This window comes from Peromyscus eremicus, chromosome 23, assembly GCF_949786415.1.
Source record: "Peromyscus eremicus chromosome 23, PerEre_H2_v1, whole genome shotgun sequence".
Lineage (NCBI taxonomy): Eukaryota > Metazoa > Chordata > Mammalia > Rodentia > Cricetidae > Peromyscus > Peromyscus eremicus.
The window spans coordinates 15,022,768-15,041,648 of record NC_081438.1 but is presented as its reverse complement, the minus strand read 5'-3'; the positions used below and the strand labels follow the sequence as shown (position 1 = coordinate 15,041,648).

Sequence of the window (18,881 nt, the reverse complement as noted above, 5' to 3'; positions counted from 1 at the left end):
GAGTGTCCCCGGCTGCCTGGGCTCCCTGCCTGCCTCTTCTCTGTCCTCACACAGGGACAGTCTGTCCAGAACCCTCCCTGCTCCAGCGGCACACCGGGGCCCTTGGCCTCTGTCTCTGCCTCCGTCTCCATGGGAAGCATGTCCTTGTCTCCTTTAGGTAATGGATTTGTGCCTCCGTAGTCCCCACAGCACTGAGCCAGGCAGGTCCCCCTACGTGGGCTCAGAGAGGTGTCCACACCCAACGGGGCCACTGAGCTGCGTATGGTGGAGGCAGGGTGCTGCTGTCCAGCTGGAAGCCAGGGCTTCATCCAGCAGGAACAGGGTGTGTAGGAGATGAAGCTCAGCTGGGTGTGGTGGCCACACCTTTAATCCCAGCACTGGGGACGCAGAGACAGGCAGATCTCGAGTTCGAGGCCAGCCTGGTCTACAGAGTGAGTTCCAGGACAGCCAGGACTGTTACACAGGGAAACCCTGGGAGGCTTCTGGGTGAGAGTTTCAGGGGGGAGATGAGTGTGGAGCTCTTGGGTGAAGGAAGAGCTTTTCAGCTTAGGGTGAGGACCTGAGGTGTGGTGTCTAGGCAGAAGGAGACATCTCCCCTTTTGGGGACCATCGAAGAGGTGGTGGGTCTCATGGTGTGGTGTTTGGAACAGTGTCCTACGAACACTCCACCTAGAGGCAGAGCCCCCTCCTCAGAGAGGTCCAGGACAGGCGTTAAAAAAGTAGAAACTGAAGCCGGGGCGGCGGCATGTTGCCCAGGAGGGCCTGTGGGAACAAGGTTCTTGTGTAGCAGACACCAGTTGAGCAGAATGGCTGACCTGCTTTCCAGAGAGGCCCTTGTCTGCCTCAGAACATTTTCTTACGCCTGCTGGGGGAACGGTTGTCTAGGGTCAGGCTGTACCTGCCCTTTGAAGGGTGCTGTACAACAGGCCGGCCCCACTCCCAGATCACAGACAAGGCTTGGTGGCTGCACAGGGCATGGGCACAGGTGACAGTCTTCAGAGTGGCCTTTGGCCGTGGGAACACAAAAAGTCCTCAGAGGGACGGTAGAGTGAGCTTCATGTCCCCAGCACAAGTTAGTGGGGGAACGTACCCTGAGGAGCCGCCGCTTCCACAGGCAGCTCAGGTCAGGGGCTCTTGTCCTTGGGCTCTTTGGGGCTTGTATCTGGGACTCCTGTTCTCTATGGTGTTGTATGACATGACCCAGGACAGTGGCCAGAGGACAGTCGTGCGTCCTGAGGTGGCTGAGGCTGTGTGTCCAGGTCCCCTGGTGGGCCTGCTGTTTTGGTGGATGAGCAGTTCGGGGGTGTTTTGTGTGGCTGAACCTTCCTGGGGAGTCTCCATTGTTCTTTAGGCGTAGTGGTTTACTCCGGTAATGCCATAGCTGATGTTTACTGGTGTATCTATGCAAGACGCGGCCACACTAAGTGGGTCTTTGAGGTCTCTGTGGAGGCCTCACTTGCCAAGGTGCTGATGGTGAGCGCTCTACCCCTTAACCAAAGCATGCCAGCCTCCATCCAGCCTCAGTTTCCTCCTGTGGAAAATGGGCATGGCCGTATAGTACTCTTAATATCCATGGGGGCTCCGTGGCAGGGCAGCACAACAGAGGCTGGGCTCTGGTGGGAACCGACCTGGTATGCTGGCAGCCACTTCTGCCCAGGAGATCCTAGGAGCCCCAACACAAAAAAGCTTTGGACACCATGTCCCTTATGTGAAAAGTTGATGATTTGCCGAAGACCCATGCTTATCTTAGGGTCAGTCACAATAACAGATGTAAGTCCACACGAACAGTCGTTATTCAGTGTTATTTAGGGGACAGTAACACGGGGACCCCAAATATGGTTACGACAGAGTCTCATAGCTCAGGCTGGCCTCAGACTCACTGTGTAGCCAGGGCTGGTCTGGACCCTCCTGCTTAGCCTCCCGAATGCTGGGATCACAGCATGAACCACTGGGGACTACCTTTAAGTCAGGGCTGCTTTCTATAGCACAGGCTGGCTTTGAACTCTGAAACTTCTTGCCTCAGCCACAGCCTAGCATGTGCTGCTACGGTTTGACTGCCTTTTGGAGCCTTATTGACCTGTGACTAGTTGAACCATGGATGTAGAACCTCACACATGCTTCCTCGGCAGCGGCATGAAGTGCTCAGTGCCAGGCTGAACCCAGGACCTCATGTGTGCCCACTCTGAGGACAGGCTACCTCAGAGCCACATAGTTTAATTTTTTTTCTCTTGTATTTTGGAGATGAGGTCTCACCAAATTGCCCTGTTTGGCTTGGAACTCACTGTAGCCCAGTCTGGCTGTCCACCTGCCTCAGCCTCTTGAGTTGCTGGCTTACAAGTTGAATCATCAAGTCTCCAGTGACCTGGTGATGGTGAGGGGGTGATGCCCTGAAGTGTCTCAGCTTTGATTCCTGGTGTCCTGGGGCTCATTACTGCCCGGGGAAGCCCCGTAGGAGGGATGGGGGCAGGGCAAGAGTGGTAGGTGCCCCAGGCTTGCCTGCCACCTGGGTAGGCGGGGCCCTGGCAGGGTAGCCCGCCATCCTGCCGCCCTGTTACCACGGCTTCCTTGGGAAGAGCTAAGAGGCCCTTCCGGATTCCCCAGTGTCTGGCGGGGGGAGCCGGGAGGGGCCTCTGGCCTGCTGCCCAGCCACCTGGAGGCCAGGCGGGGCAGCCCAACACAGGCTGGGCTCTGGTGGGAACCGGCCCGGTACTGCTGGCAGCCATTTCTGCCCTGGGAGATACCGGGGTGGTGGCAAGTTGTTGGAGACAAGGGGACAGGCCCAGTGACGCCACTCAGCACCCCTAGGGTGTAAGCAGGCCTTGACCCTATTCCCACCCCCACGACTGCCTGGCCCTGACATTTCAGCTGGCCGGCTTTCCCAGTAATGCTCAGCCTTCGCAGGAAGCTGGTGGCTGGGCGCCAGTTCCCGCCACCCCCTGCGGCTCCAGCCACTTTTGGCTTTTCCTGGGCATCCGAGGCTCTGCTCCAGCACTCAGGAGGCCTTATCGCCTGGCTGGCCTGACCTCATCCAGCCAGGCTCGGCGTAGGCTGGGCTAGGCCGGGCCGGGCCAGGCCCAGCTCCTTAGACCGAGCTGGGGAAAGACACAAAAGCAGATCTGGGGGGGTGGGGGACCCCACTGGCAAGCTGAATGCCGTGTCCTCATTTTTCCTGGAAGCCTGCGGCAAGACAAACAAATGTATTTTCAAAGGCATTACAGCCAGTGAGTCACTCAAAGGAACGCCCTGGACCCTGGTCCCTGCCCCGCAGCCCTTCCCACGCCCTGAAGATCTCGTGGGGCGGTGCCCGCCAAGCCAGGCTGGGGTGGCAGGCACCCGGGCACTTTGAGCTCCTGGCGTCTTGTGGGGCCTCCCTCGGCCTCGGCCTGGCCCCAGCGCCTGTCTTTCTCCTCCCCCAGGTTCATGCAGCACCCCAAGAACTTTGGCCTGATCGCCTCATTCCTGGAGAGAAAGGTGAGTGTCCGTTTCTGGCTGGCAGCGCTGGGCACTAAACCAGCTTGCCATCCACTCCCCGGGGCTGGTATCTGCGCTGGGTGGAGTGCATGCCCCTCCTCTGTCTCCCCGGCCAGCTCCATCTTTTTCCCTGCCTCCGCCTCCTTCCTCAGGGGGAAAGCCATGCTGGCCCCACCCGGGATGGGGAGGAGCCTCGGGCTTCAATCCCAGGCGTCCCAGGAAAGCTGTGGGGACTGGCATAGCATAGCCATTTGCCCAGCACACTGGGGTGGATGCCAGTTCAGAGAGTTTTGCCACGTTCCAACTGAGGCCTTGTGGCCAGGTATGGCCTGCGTCCAGGACTCTGTGGAATGATCTTTTGAATCCATGTCATGGGTTTTGTGGGCTTCCTGACACTCGGATACCTACTTCCGGTGTGCGGCTAACACGTCTATCCTTCTGAATAAACCTTCCTGCAGAATTGGTGTTTGAACCCCGTCTGTCCCCCAAACCTGATCCTGGAGCACTCTCTTCTAGCTCTGCCTCCTGTTGGCAAGGTGTCACATGTCACCAGAGGGCAGTTATCCGGCCTTTACTCCACACACTAGGATGGCCGACAACATGTGAACAGCCCTTGGTGTGGGCCCTTGGTGGCACTGGCTGGGTGCTAGAGTTGTTTCTGTAGACCCCAGCACCTCAGATTACCATGGCCCCTCCTTGAAGGCTGCACTTTGTGTCTGGTCCCTCAGCGGTGGGATGCCCACCAGCCTGGCTGGCCCCTGCCCTGAGTCCCAGGTACGCTGGCAGCCAGTGGGAGTGGGGCACAAGACCCAGACAGCCATTTTTAAAGACAGTGATCGTTCCTTACATCTGTCGTGGGGGCTGATAGGTTCTGAGATCCTTTGGGATCCAGTACCTGAAGAACCAGTGTTGGGAACCAGCCCTATAAATGGCCTACCTGACTGGTGATGTGTCCTGCTGGGTGTGGGCGACTCAACCGTCCTAGGTTAAGGCTAGGGCTCCACTGAGCCAGGGTGGCTCAGAAATTGGAGGTTGAGCAAGACTGCGGGGGAGGGAAGAAGATGGGAGTGTGAGGGCCTAGATGAGGCTGGTCAGAGCCTCGAGGACACAGGTGCCTGCTAAATTAGGCCAGTAGGGCCAGGCAGTGTGACCGTGAATGAGGTTGACATCCAGGTCGGACCCCTCATCTTACCACTCACTGCCAGGCCAAAAGGAAGGTTAGCACCTACCTGGGCCGACGGGCACACAGTTTCTCTGGTGGGTCAGGGGTGTGGGCAAGGGTTGGCTTGGGAGACACTTGGGGCACAGTGTCTGTTCATGGCACATTCCAGGGGTGGCCTGATGGGCAGCTGGGGTCTGTCCCACCCCACAGTCCTCATGGTCTCTGGCTTGACACTAGGTCAAACATGATAGGAATGGACATCTCGGGCACAGTGGCCACTCCACGCATCCATCGAAACTTCTTGTCCCTGGTGCCTAAGTTCTGGGAGAGGTTGTTCAGGACCCCAGTGTCAGGGAAGGCGCACAGGGCCGTGTGTGACAAAGGCCGGGTTTGCGGAGCTGTATGTACCTGAGGCCTTGTTCTGCACGGTAGCCGGGCTGTTGAGATGTCGTCACTCTTACTTACCTACAGTTGCGAGGACAGGACCTGTGTTGATAGCCTGTGACTCGACGTCTCTCCATGCCAGGCTTTGTCCTGTGCGCTCTTTCAGAGTAACCGACTTGATTGGCACGATCAGTTTCTGCATGTTACACACAAGCTGTTTGAGATTGGCCAGGGTCCCCCAGCTTGTCATCGGAGGAACCAGGATTTGAACTCGGGCCTCTGGCTCCAGGCGCCTCACTCCTCAGTGTCTTCTCTCTGTCCCACAGACAGTGGCTGAGTGTGTCCTCTATTACTACCTGACCAAGAAGAATGAAAACTACAAGAGTTTGGTGAGGCGGAGCTACCGGCGCCGAGGCAAGAGTCAGGTGAGAGAGGGTGTGGGTCGCTCGGCTTTGGGGCCCAGGCCCCTGGCCTCGAGGGTCTCTGGCTGGGTGGTCAGTGTCCCTCATGATTGGCACCTTACATCATTAGGGTTCCCTCTATGGCATCCGACTTGAAGAGGCTGTGGGCGGTGCAGTATGGGAGCAGACAGCTGCTCTGTCTTAGCTGGGACTTCCCTGGCCCAGGGCTGCTTGGTCCATAGTCCTTATGGTTAAAAGGCCACATTTCAGGATTGGAGAGATGGCTCAGCAGTTAAGAACATCAGCTGCATTTGCGCTTGGTGGCGCACGCCATTAATCCCAGCACTTGGGAGGCAGAGGCAGGTGGATCTCTGAGAGTATGAGGCCAGCCTGGTCTACAGAGTGAATTCCAGGACAGCCAGGGCTACACAGAGAAATCTTGTCTTGAAAAACGGAAGGGGGAAAAAAAAGAGCACTGGCTGCTTTTACAGAGGACCCAGGTGTGATTTTCAGTACTCACATGTTGGCTCACAAACCATCTGTAACTCCACTCCTAAGGGATCTAATGTCCTCTTCTGGTCTCCGTGGGTATCAGGCACATATATGGTACAGAGATATACATGCAGATAAAACACCCATATCCATAAAAAATTTTTAAGGTGGGATGCACATTTTCAAAGTAAAGACTGCCTGGACAATCTGGGGTGAACCCCAACTCTGCTTCTTCACTGATGGATATTTAAGAGGAGAAATAGCCAGTGGTCACCATGTAGGTTTCATCCCTCGGTGTCTAGAATGAGCCTAGAGTGCCAGCAGCTGGCAGCTTGCCATTCTGCTCTCTGCCTCTGTGTAAATAAAGCTTTATTGACACAAAGCCATTACTGCACAGCCTGCAGTGTACAGCATCACTATCCACATTTAGGAAAAGCTGGCTGACCTCTGGAAGATAATGAGATAAATGCCTGGGACCCTGGTACACATGGCCAGGGATTCTGGGAGTGTGGTGTTTGGGAGGTGGAGAGAAACTGTGCTGGCCATCTTCTCCCAGATTGGCAAAGGTTTGGCCCCCTTGCGCATTGGTCTGAACCATCAAGAGCAAGGCCTGCTGTCCACGAAACAGGTGCTTTCTGGTTCAGTTTGATCGGAAGGCTGATCTGCTGAGACAATTGAAACACCCCAGTAAATACAATGCCCGGCAAGTTGGTAAATGTCTGCTGTGTAAGCATGAGAGCCCAGGTTCAGTCCCTAGAATTCACACCACAAGCTGGGTGTGGTAGCACATTCTTGTAATTCCAGTGAAGAGAGGTAGAGACAGGAGGATCCCGAGACTTGCTGGCCCTGGCCGGCCAGCCTACCTAATCAACAAGCTGTAGGTCCTAGAGAGAGACCCAGTCTCAAAATACAAGGTGGTACAAGGTGGACGGCTCTTGAGGAACAAGACCTGGCCTCCATATACATGTGCACACAGAAACAAACACACCCTCGTGTGTGCGTGCTCAGTGAAACACCCAGGACTGAGTTTCTGTCCATTCCAGACTTTAAGGATGGCTGGACTTGGTCTGTGGCTGTGGTTTTCCAGCTCATTTTATGTGCCCACAGTGAGCTGGCCTGCCCATGCTTCTGACAGATGTGTGACTCCACAGCTTTGTGGCACAGAGCAGTGGGTATGCTAGAGGTTTTGCTGGGGCACTCAGGAATGTTCTAGACTGGTGGACAAAAAGTCAGTCAGACACCAAGCAGAAAGCGTGGTGAGGTCGGGAGGCTTTGGGTCTCCAGAGACAAGGGGCCTTGTTTAAATCTCTGTTCCCAGCCCTATAGAGAGAAGTAGAGGGGGCGCTGCTGCCTGCCATGGTGGTAGTGCTGCTGGTGATGGTGATGGCTGCCGTGGTGATAACGATGTTGCCGATGGAGAGGATCGTTTTGATGATAATGCTGGTGATCATGGTCTTTGGTGATGGCGGTTGGTACTGGTGGTGGTGATGGCAGTGATAGTGATTGTCTCAGTTACTTTTCGGTTGCTGTGATAAGATACCTTTGCCAAGGCAACTCACAGAAGAACAAGTTTACTTGGGCTTACTGTTCTAGAGGGATCAGAGTCCATCATGGCAGAGAGGCGTGGCAGCAAGTGGTAGGCATGGCGACACCAGCAGGAAGCTGAGGGCTCACACCTTGAAGCATAAGCTCCAAGCAGAGAGAACACACTGGGGGCTCACAGGTAGCTTTTAAACCTCAGAGCCTGCCCCTGGTGACACACTTCCTCTAATAAGGCCACACCTCCTAAACCTTCCTAAACAGTGCTGCCAATTTGGGACCCAAGTGTTCAAATGCTTGAGAGTTACGGGAAGCATTTCATTTAAGCCACCACAGTGATGATGCTGATTTGGTGGTGGTGGTGGTGGTGATAATGGTGGTGATGATGATGGTGGTGATAGCTGTAGTAGCCACAGTGACAGTGGGTCAGCAGCTTAAGGGAGAAAGAGACTCCCTTTCTACTCAGAGAGCTGAGAAGGTAGCTAACGGGGAGTCCACAGGAGACAGACCAGGGACAGACGCACTCCCATGGCTGGGAGCTGAGGGAAGACGTTTGTCCTGCTGGGATCATTCTGTAGTGGGGCTAGCCTGTGATCTCTGGCCTGCTGTACTCCTGGTGTGTTTCATGTGAGGCTCTGCTGCCGGGCTGTGGACTCTAGGGACTGATTTTTCTGGGCTCTGCGCTGTGGCCACACGCCCTGAAACAGGCTGAGGGCGGAAAGCCGCTCCCACTCGAGGGTGGCCCTGCCCAGCGTGGCTGTGTCCTGTGGAATGGCTTCTGTCTCCATCTGCTCTTCGATCCCCGTTCCCACTGGTGCCTCCAGGAGCTGCTAGGCCATCTCTATCTGCCCATTTCTTGGCCATCTTGGGCACCCCTCACACTGTTCCTCACCCTCTGCACATCCCCTGGCTGGGGTGGCCGCTGTTTATAGATGCTGTGGTGTCCGTGGTCCTGGTGTGGTTCCTGTGGCCCCAAGCCACACTCTGGCTTAGGAACACCACACGTGGCTGTTCTGCTGCTCAGCACACCAGGTGCCTCTCAGAGTCTCCCCAAGAGGTGGCTCTTTGACAGGATGCTTGTGCCTATGAGAGCGTGCATCGAGTGCTCACTGCACGCTAGGATTGGAGAACTATCATTTCAGGGGAGTCCATGTGTTCAGGAAGACTTTGGGAATTCCAGCAAGCCATCCCTGCTGTCAGACTCCCCAGGGAAGAGCTTCAAGGTAGACAAGACACCAGGTGGCACTTCCCAGGTCTTTAAGGTGCCAGTGGCCCTTCCCAAGCTCCACATCCTGCATGCCATTTTGGAAAAGTTGCATTTCCTGAGCTGGCTGCCTCCTTGCCCAGCCCACGCACATGTCCCGTGTCCACTGTCTGTCTGTTGTCGTCTCACCCCCCCACCCCCACCCCCGCTCTCTTTCCATCTCTGCCTTGATGGGATTAAACCAAGAGAGGAACAGAGGCAGAGAAGTGACCCTGGGGACACCTGGGCGTTTAGCACCCATGCCCCTCTGAACACACTGGATGTCTGTGGAGATGTCGACTCCCAGGTTTACCTGCTTCTCTGGTGGCCAGCATGTCCCCGCCAAGTCTCTCCAGTTCTTCAGAACCTACTGTTAGTGACTCTGAGAACCTCAACCCTGGGGACCAGCCCCCAAGCGGGGAGCAAGGTGGTAGCGGTAAGGTAAGCCACAGGCCCCCTCAGGGCCCTTTCTTGAGTGTCCCTACACAGACCGAGGTAGCTAAGGACAGGGTAGCAAGTACTTCTCTGCGAGGCTGTCTGGCCAGGTCTCTTGGAGGTGGCCGCCATGGTAGTGTCCTGCACCTGCCCCGGGGCATCCATGCTGGCCTGGACCTGGTAGCCAGTCCTTCCCTGTCTGTCTGCCTCCTGCCCTGTGTCGGTACTTGTTCAGTGGTCACATATAAAACACAGAGGGTATAAAGTCCTCAGGAAAGTCACTGGGTATCAGTGGTGGCCACCAATGTCCTGTCAGCTCTCAGCCCCACCGGCCAATGGTTGCCTTTATTCTGGGCCAAGAAAGAGTGAGGCTTTCCTTGACCTTAGCTGCCCCTGGGTGATGAGCGTAGCTGGCAGTTTGGAGTGGCAGGCTCACCTTGTTGCGTAGCTAACAGGGTAGCTTCCATTCCAGAAACTTCTCTGGCCTCTACTTAGGATGAGGCAGGCACAGGCATAGACTCTGGGGACAGTGACCGCCTGTTCTGGAGAGCAGGAGCAGGGCCATTGACCGGCACCTTTTCCCAAGCTGCCCCATTGGCTGGACAGCAGTCTGATGGCCACCTCAGGTCCCTAGCCCAGATCTGCCCTGAGGAGAATCATATGCTGTGGAGTCACAACAGTGATCGCTACATCCTAAACCAGAGCCCGCAGATGCCCGACCATGCCCAGAAGACATGCTGTGGCCTTCCTGTGGTGGTGGGGGACCTGTGACTGAGCAGGCCTGTCCCCGAGGGTAGACTAGGTCTCCTGGAGCATTTTCCTGCAGAGGCAGGGCATGAGACAGGAAAAGTCTGTCCTGGACTTGAGGCCAGCCGCTCTTGGCTGAGGGGGACATTGGTGGCAGAGGCTCTTTGCCCTCACATCCTGGCCCACGGTGTTCTGGCGGCTGCCCCTCTGTCACACCGTGCTCTTCTCGGTCCTGGCCACACACGCTGGTCACTCTCTGCTGCTGTGCATGGCTTCCGCTCTGGGCTCTTGTCCTCCTTCAGTCTGGCCCTGTCTCCTGTCCGCTGTCATCTGTCTGTCTGCCTTCCTGTCTGCCTGTGTTTCTGTGACCCCTGTCACCTCCTCTTGTCCCCATCTCACCTCTTCGTCCACCTTTCCTCTCACCCTCCTCTCTGACCCTCACACTTTTTTCGGGTTGCTTGCCAAGGGGCAGACGACCTTGTTCCCAAGCAGGGCCCAGGTTGCCTGCCCGGGAGCAGTATGACCAGCAGGCTGCTCCAGCACCGGATAGGCCAGACAATGTATGGTTGGCACTCTTCCTTGAGGACCAGCTAGTTGCCCTTGCCTGTGAGGTTGCCAGAAGCTGGTGGCCGAGGCCTGTGTGTCACATGAAGCCACAGTGCCCTGGCTAGGCCAGTGAGGGGATTGTGCTTGTGCCTCAGTAGGAGGCCTCCCGTCGAGGAGATGAAGCTCCTTGGGGCCAGTCTGTGGTGGGCTGCGTAGCTGCTTTATTGAGGGTGTTCTGGGCAAGGCAGACCTGTGCCAACTCAGGCCCAGCTGAAGAGGCATCCCTAGTTTCATGGCCAGCTCCATGCCGAGTGAGGAACCTGCTCAGGGAGCCCAGGAGGCTGGAGAGGCTGAACCCTGTGGATAGAGCAAGCTGGGTCACGTCTGTGGGAAATGAAAAAGGTTGGAGACATTTGCCTGGGCCCGGACACACGCAGCACAGAAGATTCAGCTTCCCCCACTGCCCCAACTGACCCCATTGCAGACTGGTAGTGTGGGTACTGCGTGGACATGATCCATTACCCCGGGACAGACATCACCCTGGCGCTCCTAAGAGCTGGTTATTGCTTCCCAGATCAATAGCCCTGGGAGTTGCCCATCAGGGAAGGTCCCGCTGCACATGTTTGGGTCTGTTTTGATGACGTCACTGTGAGCAGGACACATGAAGTCTCTGGACAGCCACTCTGAGGTGGTGTGGAGGACTGCTGAAGTCCTGAGGAGCTGCATGAGCAAGAGTAGCTTTCAGGGATCCAACCCCAAGGGCTTCTCTAGAAGGTACCTGAGGCCAGACTTAGAGGGGACTGGCAGGCAAAGGGCACAGTGGGTGGAAAGGCCCCAGGAAGAGACTCCCAGTGGCCTCTTCTGAAGGCAGGAGGGGGATGGGATCCAGCTACTTACTCTGTGGCAGTAGTTCGAGAATGGGTGTCACGGGTGTGGTGAGGACCACAGATTTTATTCTGGTGGTAGGGCAGGATCCTGAGAGAGAGGTGGGGAGTTGTGTGTGTGTGTGCACAGATTGACACTATCATTCTGCTCTAGATCCTTGAGACAGGGTCTCGCACATAACCTGGAACTGGGGTGGTGGTCAGCAAACCCCAGCAATCTAGTGTCGTGTGTCATCGTCCTCGTCGTCGCCCCCCCCCCCCCCCCCCAACACTGGGATTACAGTCACCCAGCTCTGTGCAGCCTTTGATGTCGATGCTGGGATTTGAACTCGGGTCCTTAGGCTTACACAGCAAGCACCTTTCTTTGTCCTCTGCTGTCTCAGTCAGGGTTTCTGGTGCTGTGATAAACACTGTGACCAAAAGCAACTTGGGGAGAAACAGGTTTATTTCAGCTTACAGTTCCACAGCACAGCCCATCTCTGTGGGAACTCAGGACAGGAAGTCAAGACAGGAACCTGGAGGCAGGAACTGGAGCAGAGGCCGTGGAGGGGTGCTGCTTACTGCCTTGCTTCCCATGGCTTGTTCAGCCTGCTTTTTATAGAACCCAGGGCCACCAGCCCAGGACTGGCACTGCCCACAGTGGTCTGGCCTCTCCCATATCGTCATCAATCAAGAACTGCACCACAGGCGTGCACACAGGCAGGCCAGTCTTAATTTTCTCAATTGAGATTTCCTCCTCCTAAATGACTCAAGCTTGTGTCAAGTTGACATAAAACTAGCCAGCACACCCATCATGTCCAACCCCCAGCCCCCACTTGATTTAAAATGAGGCCCTGGGGCTAGGGGTGCAGCACAGGGTTACAGCATTTGGCCAGCTTGGGCCAAGGCCCAGGGCTCCATCCCAAGTTCTGTGGAAAAAAAAATAAACAAGCCTGGGCCATCACGAATGGACACCCGGGCATGTGTCCCATGGTGCTCTGGGGAAGCGTCTCTGCCGCAGACAGCCCAGGAAAGCGTGAACGGCTAGTGCTGGGAGCCTCTGTGCTGTGCACGAAGTGCCACTTGTCACCATGTAAATTCTTACTCCTGCCAGGCCCGAGCCAGGCCTCAAGAGGACCTCTGGAGCACACACCACGTCCTGCTCCTGCTTCCCTGTTCCAGCAGTGGGTATGACCTCACAGTCCTAGGCTGGCTGACCCACAGTGGCCACACAGCTGGACCTTGGAGGCCCTGCGTGACGCGGCCACTCATGTCTGTCACTGATCTCTGGCCTGGTGTTAGTCCCAGCAACTGGGAGGGAGAGGCAGGTAGATCTCTTGAGTTCCAGGCTAACCAGGGCTACATAGTGAGACTTTGTCTTAAACAGAAGTTCCCTGGCCCGAGTCTCAAACTAACAAGGCATGCATGTCTGTTAATGACAAGGTAACTATGCTTCCCTGGGTCTTGACCGCCACAGACCTCTGAAGACCCAGAGCAGAGGCTGGGGACTCACGCTCAGGCAGGGCTGTGTTTGTTGCCCTTGAGGGTCTTGTCTTACCTTTGATCTCCCTCAGAACCCTTCAGAACATGCTCTGGAGGATTGAGCTCCACACTTTGGGGGCCTTGGTGTCCCGTTGTAGACAAGAGTTTGTTTGAGATAGGAATGAAGTGGGCGCCACAGTACTACTAACTTGGAGGCACCTGGAGGCCCCGGGGCTGTAGGCTCTGCTAGGAAATGCTGTGTGACCTTGGGTTGCTTTCCCTCTCTGTGACTTGTTCTTATCCTTGGAACAGGTGTAATAACATCAGGGTTGTTGGGAAGAGCGAGAAGCTCAAAGATGTGACGTGAGGACACAGTCTCATCCTAGGCAGGTTGTCAGCTGGCATCTGTCCTTACAGCTGTTGTTTAAAAAAAAAAAAAAAAAAAGAGTCCTAGCAGATATGAACAGATACCTGCAGTGTCCTAGAGCCTTTCAGGATGTCTATAGCTCTGTGTTCTGGGGGTGGGGGACATACATGGTTACCCTGACCATAACTGATAAATTGTCACTTACTACTGCAAGCTTGGGAGTCATGGGGGACGGTGACATTCTAATTCTGCTTTTCCTGGATCTTCCTGGGGTTGAAGTCTTCCCGGTCATTCCTTCTGCTGTGCGATATAGACTCCCTGAAGTTTTCCCTCACTCTGATCTGAGGACCCCAGCAGAAGACTTGCAAGGGGTAGGAGCCTCAAGGTTAGCCTAGAGTCTGCTTCCAGCCAAACTCGGCCCCCCATTTGCTTTTGTAAATAAAGCTTTATGGGCATATAGCCATTCTCATTTGTTCACACAGTGGCAGAGGCAAGCCTGATGCCTTGGAGCCTCGGAGTTGCCCAGCATGAAGTCCTTTTTACCAGCCATTAGAGAAGAACTTGATGGGTTGGAAAGATGGCTTAGTGGTTAGGAGCACTGGATGCTTTTCCAGAGGTCCTGGGTTCAATTCCCAGCAACCACATGGTGGCTCATAACCATCTGCAATGAGATCTGGTGCCCTCTTCTGGTCTGCAGACATACATGCAGACAGAACACTGTGTACATAATTAATAAACAAACAAACAAATACATACGTAAAAGAACTTGCCGGTCAGTGTGAGTGTCTGTAAAGTTGGTAACCCACTGGAGCAGCCTGGGAATGTATTTTATTTTTGTTTGGATGGTTTTATATTGAGACACGATCTCACTGTGTAGCCCTGGTTACCCTTTTTAATATGCTGCAATCCCCTGCCTCTCCCTCCCAGGTGTACGGGTTACAGGTATATACCACTACTTCTGACTAAGCTGGGATGTTTACAATGTTGATGCTTCCTCTAGCCAGAGACCATGGTGGTCTTGGTGAGGTTAGGGTCTGGCAGCCTTTGGGCATCAGGAACCACAGCTCACAGCAGCCCATGTGGCCACTGCAAGCCCGAGATACCTAGACACAGCTGGCTGGTGCTACCAGCCAGCCTTGGAGGCTCTGTGATTTACCAATTTCAAGCAGCTGATCATAGGGACCCAGCACCCGCTTCAAGTCTTCCAGAAGCCAGCAGGGGCCAAACATGGCTTCATTCAGGCCAAGGCACCGTTATACAGAAAAGAGGATCTCTGGCCATTGCAGCCCTGCCCTCTTTTCTCACCCCTATCCACAGGGGCTCAGCCCGGGCTGCAGGGACACCCCTTACGGTTCTTGCCACGGGCAGTAAGGTCTGGGTCCTAGGCTTGGTTCCAGGATCTCCCCCCCCCCCCGAGTCCCTGAAGACATTGGGCTGCAGCCCTTCCTTGTGGGGGTGGCAGACGCAGCTGAGTGGCTTGGATTCTATGTCCCTGCATGAGACAGCCCAGGCCAGATGTGCTGATATCTGTGAAGTGCAGGCTGGGCAGCAGGAATTCCTCCTGTACTGCCTTCCGTCTCCTTGAGTTCAGACCCTCCAGTTTCCATGGTTCACCTTGGGCACACACAAAGGGAAAACTGTTGAACGGACAGAAAAGCCATTCAATGCCAGCTTCAGGGGGCTCTGTGTGCCAGTATGAGACTTCTCCCCTGGGCTGTATGAACGGTTAGGGTCTGAAAGTAGGGCCCAGACTGGCGGACAGGCAGACATCTGGTGCCCAGCTGAGGAGCTAGCATCATGCATGGCTGCTTCTGGGCAGGACGGCTGCCCTGGCCCCTCCCCTTCCAGAACATGGGGTTCTTGGTGGTGGGGAGGGTGACTCTGGGGACCCAGAGTGGACAGAGTGTAACCTCAGGAGTCCATGGTGGCTGTACAAGTCAGGCTCTTGCTGTGCCCACCGGTGTGCCACGATGTCCCTGTCTGTCCCCTGTGTAGCCTAGTCCTGTGAAAGACAAGGCCTTAGAGCCATGGTAGAGCTCTGTGTTTTCCGACTAGGAAAGAACAATGGAGGGCCGCCTTCCCTCCCTCTCCCTCACGCCTTGTGTTGGTGTGCTGGCCTGCACCCCACCTATTGTCCCCCCCCCAACCCCCCCAGCGCCTTCTGCTGGTGCTGCTCCACTGGGCTGAGTGGACAAGGCAGGAATTGAACCCCGGTGTCAGGACATGGTGCCTTTCACACTTCCCTCCGACTCCTGCCTCTCCCCCTCCTGGCTGGTTCCCAGCTGCCCCGGCCTCTGCCTTCACCATGCCCCCATTCCCCAGCTTCACCTGTCTCCCGTTTTCCCTCCTGCCTCTGCTCCCTGGGCTGTAGCAGCAGCAACAGCAGCAGCAGCAGCAGCAGCAGCAGCAGCAGCAGCAGATGGCCCGGAGCAGCCAGGAGGAGAAGGAGGAGAAGGAGAAGGAGAAGGAGGCCGACAAGGAGGAGGAGAAGCAGGATGTGGATAACGAGAAAGAGGAGCTCAGCAAGTAAGGCCCTGCAGCTGCTCAGCTCACACCTGGGCCCTGGGGAGCGGAGCCTGGCGCCAGTTTGCGTCCTCACTCAGTCCTCCCAGGCCTCTCCTCCCGGAAGCCTCAGCCCCTGCTCCCTCCATCCCCCGCCCTCTCCGCAGCCCCCCAGAGACCTAGGAGACTGATTGCTCATTTGAGCCCTGCTCCTGGACTCATAAATCCAGACAGCCTCTTTGGCGCTCAGCCTCGCCTCTCCCCCCAAGGCTCCTGAGGTCCAGGAGGGAGAGGGGGTTGAAGAGCCTCGGGAGGACAGCGTGGATGCAAGCATCTGGCAGCCCCCACCATCATAGTCACCCCCCATCAGCACCTGGCAGCGCTAAGCTAGTGGGAGAAGGCGGAGGGGCCGCAGGTGCCTGTGATGGGCCCGTGCACATCAGCGCCTCCCCCTTCCCTGTCTCCACGGCTCCAGCCAGCATCTTTCAGGAAGATGAATGGACGACAGAGGCGATAAATCTGTCCCAGTTGCTTCTGAGAAGCCGGGTCCCCAGGTCATGCCCCCCCCCCCCCCCACACACACACACACACATCTGGGCTGGGCTGCTGTTCCCTAAGCATGCAGTCCTGGGTTACCCTGACAGATTGCTCTGTAGAGGCCCCAGAATTACGTCTCCTGTGACTAGTAAAGGGGCCCGTAGAGAGTCTCGAAGGCCTCTAGCAAAGCTCCCTGGTGGGTGTCAGTGAGCATCACTTGAGTCCCCACTGGTGACAAATGGAGTCAGTTGACTACCCAACAACTGCCCTTCCCTCCCAGACCTGGAGGGGCTCCCGCTGCCCGGCTGATACTAAGATGGCTGCCTGCCCATAGCACCCTCTTTTGGCCAGCACCCCCTTTCTCCAGCTCTGATGGAGAGACCCGAAGGTCTCTTTCAGTTGCCCTGGGGTTTCCAGCCCCGGCTGATCCATCCTGGTCTCCTTTTCCATGACTGCAGGGAGAAGACAGATGATACTTCCGGGGAGGATAACGATGAGAAAGAGGCTGTGACCTCAAAAGGCCGTAAAACTGCCAACAGCCAAGGCCGCCGCAAAGGCCGCATCACCCGCTCCATGGCCAACGAGGCCAACCATGAGGAGACCGCCACCCCTCAGCAGAATTCAGAGATAGGTGAGCAGGGGCTGGGGGCTGGGACCCCAGATTGGCTCCTGCTAGGATTCCTTGAAGTTGGACTGAACTGCATGTAGCTGAGGGCCTGGGTCGCTGTGGTTGAGTTCAGGACCAAGTGTTTGGCTACTGAGCTCACTGTGACCCCGGGCCATTTTCTCTCTGCCTCAGCATCTGCACGTGGACAGAGAGAAACTGCATCCAAGAAGAATGTAAGAGATTCCAGGAGCCTAGAACCTGGACACGGGCAGAGCTTAGGACCCGGAAGAGGCTGTAACCTTAACTCCCTCCCCTACCCAGGCCCTGTTTGTTGTCTTAAATCAGAAGATTGAGCCATGTGGCCATTTCCTTGGGGTGGTGAGAAGCTGGGTGAACTTACCTGCCAGCAGGATAGTTTCCCGGTGGTACCTGTACCTTCGTGGGTCTTGGTTTGGTTCCCCTTTCTGTCCTGGAGGGGCTTCATCCTGCCTCCTTGATAATACGAGGGCCAATAAACAGAGCTGAGCTGCAGTTCCAGGGGCAGCCACCAGGGGCAGTAGTGTGTGCTCATCTTCTGCTGCAGGTCATCTTGGCTGCCTGGGGCTCTTCCCAGAGAGTGATGTGAGACCTGTTTTATTTCTCACAGACCCTACTAGGGCCTCCCTAGATCTGCATTAGGTTCTCACTCCACAGACCAAGAGAGGTGGTTTGGGCCTTTATATATTATATGGGTGCTAGGGTAGTATTCCTTACCTCAAGTCACTGATAGAATCGGGATTCGAACTCAGCCTTGCTCACCACAGATCCTGTGTGGCTCTTGTGGGCATGTGTCAGCTGCCACTTGGTGGTACACACACTTCATGTGTACGAGAGTCCTGTAGGGACAATGCTGACAGGTAGAAAACACACCCTGGGCGTCTCTCAGTGTTCCAGAATCTTCTACCCTTGGCTTGTGAAGCCTCCCTTGGGGGTGCCCTTGGAAGGACGGGGGATTCTGTGAGGTCCGGGAGGTAGCCAGGGCTTGGCAGCAGGAATGGCGAGATTGTCATGAGGCAACCCTGTCCACTCCCTTCCTGCCTTGAGGTACTTTCTGTCCTCTCTGTCCCTCGGTTTGTAGAGAGCACACTGTGCCTGACAGTTCCCAACACTCCCGTCAGCAGGGGCTCGTAGCTGGACTCCGGGGCAGGCCACCTGGGGAGCGATTGAAGAGTAGTGTGTAGTCCGAACAAGGCCACCTCTGCCCTGACGTGTGCCTGCTGTGTCCCTTCTGAGTGAGGGGCCTCATTGTCCTTTGACAAGCTGGGGAGACGGTAACAGTCACCAGCACAACCGGAGTCCCCAGCCATGGCGACGTCACTCACGGGACTTGGACAGATGCTGAGAAGCCGTTTTGATGGTCATGGTTGGAGTAGCGCTGTGGCCATCTAGACTCTAGATTCTAGAGGGTAGCACCCAAGGAATTGTGAGATGCCCTGCTGTGCACGATGGGGGCCCCTGTCTACCTGCAGTACGGCCCCCTAGCATGAGCATTAGGCACTGTGGTAAGGGGTAGCTGGAACTGGGCCTCTGCTGGCTCAGAACAGACTGCTGGGAAAGCAATCTGTGGGGCTCCCACCAATCGCCTTGTCTCCCTTTCAGCTTCCATGGAGATGAATGAGAGTTCTCGCTGGACTGAGGAGGAGATGGAGACAGCGAAGAAAGGTAAGGTGCCGTGATGGCGTGCAGCGTGCCCGAGTTTGTCCCAGGCACAGAGTGCCTGTCTTTCAAGGTTGCCGATGTATCTGGCCTGCAACAGATGCATCAGATCTTCAGAGCCCTAGTTGGACCTGCCAGAGAGTGATCTGTTCTGTGAGTGGTGGGCAGGGTGTGTCTGAAATTAGGATAGCTCAGGAGCCCACAGGCTGAGTTCACGAGTGGCCAGCCGCACTGGGCCCTGGGAGCAGTGGACAAGGTGCCTGGTGGAGTCACAGTTCACTGGCCATCAGGGCAGGGCCACGGTGTCGGTGGCACTATAGGACTTCCTGTCGTCACACGAGTGTGCGCGTGGCTCTTACACGGGGTCCCAAGGGTGCCCATGCTGGGTGCACGTTTGGGCTCCGCAAA

The 18,881-nt window shown here is 56.1% G+C and overlaps 1 protein-coding gene across 1 annotated transcript in view; it reads left to right on the top strand.

Moving 5' to 3' along the window:
* Ncor2 (nuclear receptor corepressor 2) overlaps nucleotides 1-18,881 on the top strand; it is a 137,025-nt gene that overhangs the window by 66,338 nt on the left and 51,806 nt on the right. The window contains exons 13-17 of the mRNA XM_059249863.1: nucleotides 3,417-3,471; nucleotides 5,344-5,442; nucleotides 15,504-15,658; nucleotides 16,630-16,802; nucleotides 18,417-18,479. Coding sequence (XP_059105846.1) covers nucleotides 3,417-3,471; nucleotides 5,344-5,442; nucleotides 15,504-15,658; nucleotides 16,630-16,802; nucleotides 18,417-18,479 — 545 coding nt within the window. The remainder of the gene's footprint in view (nucleotides 1-3,416; nucleotides 3,472-5,343; nucleotides 5,443-15,503; nucleotides 15,659-16,629; nucleotides 16,803-18,416; nucleotides 18,480-18,881) is intronic.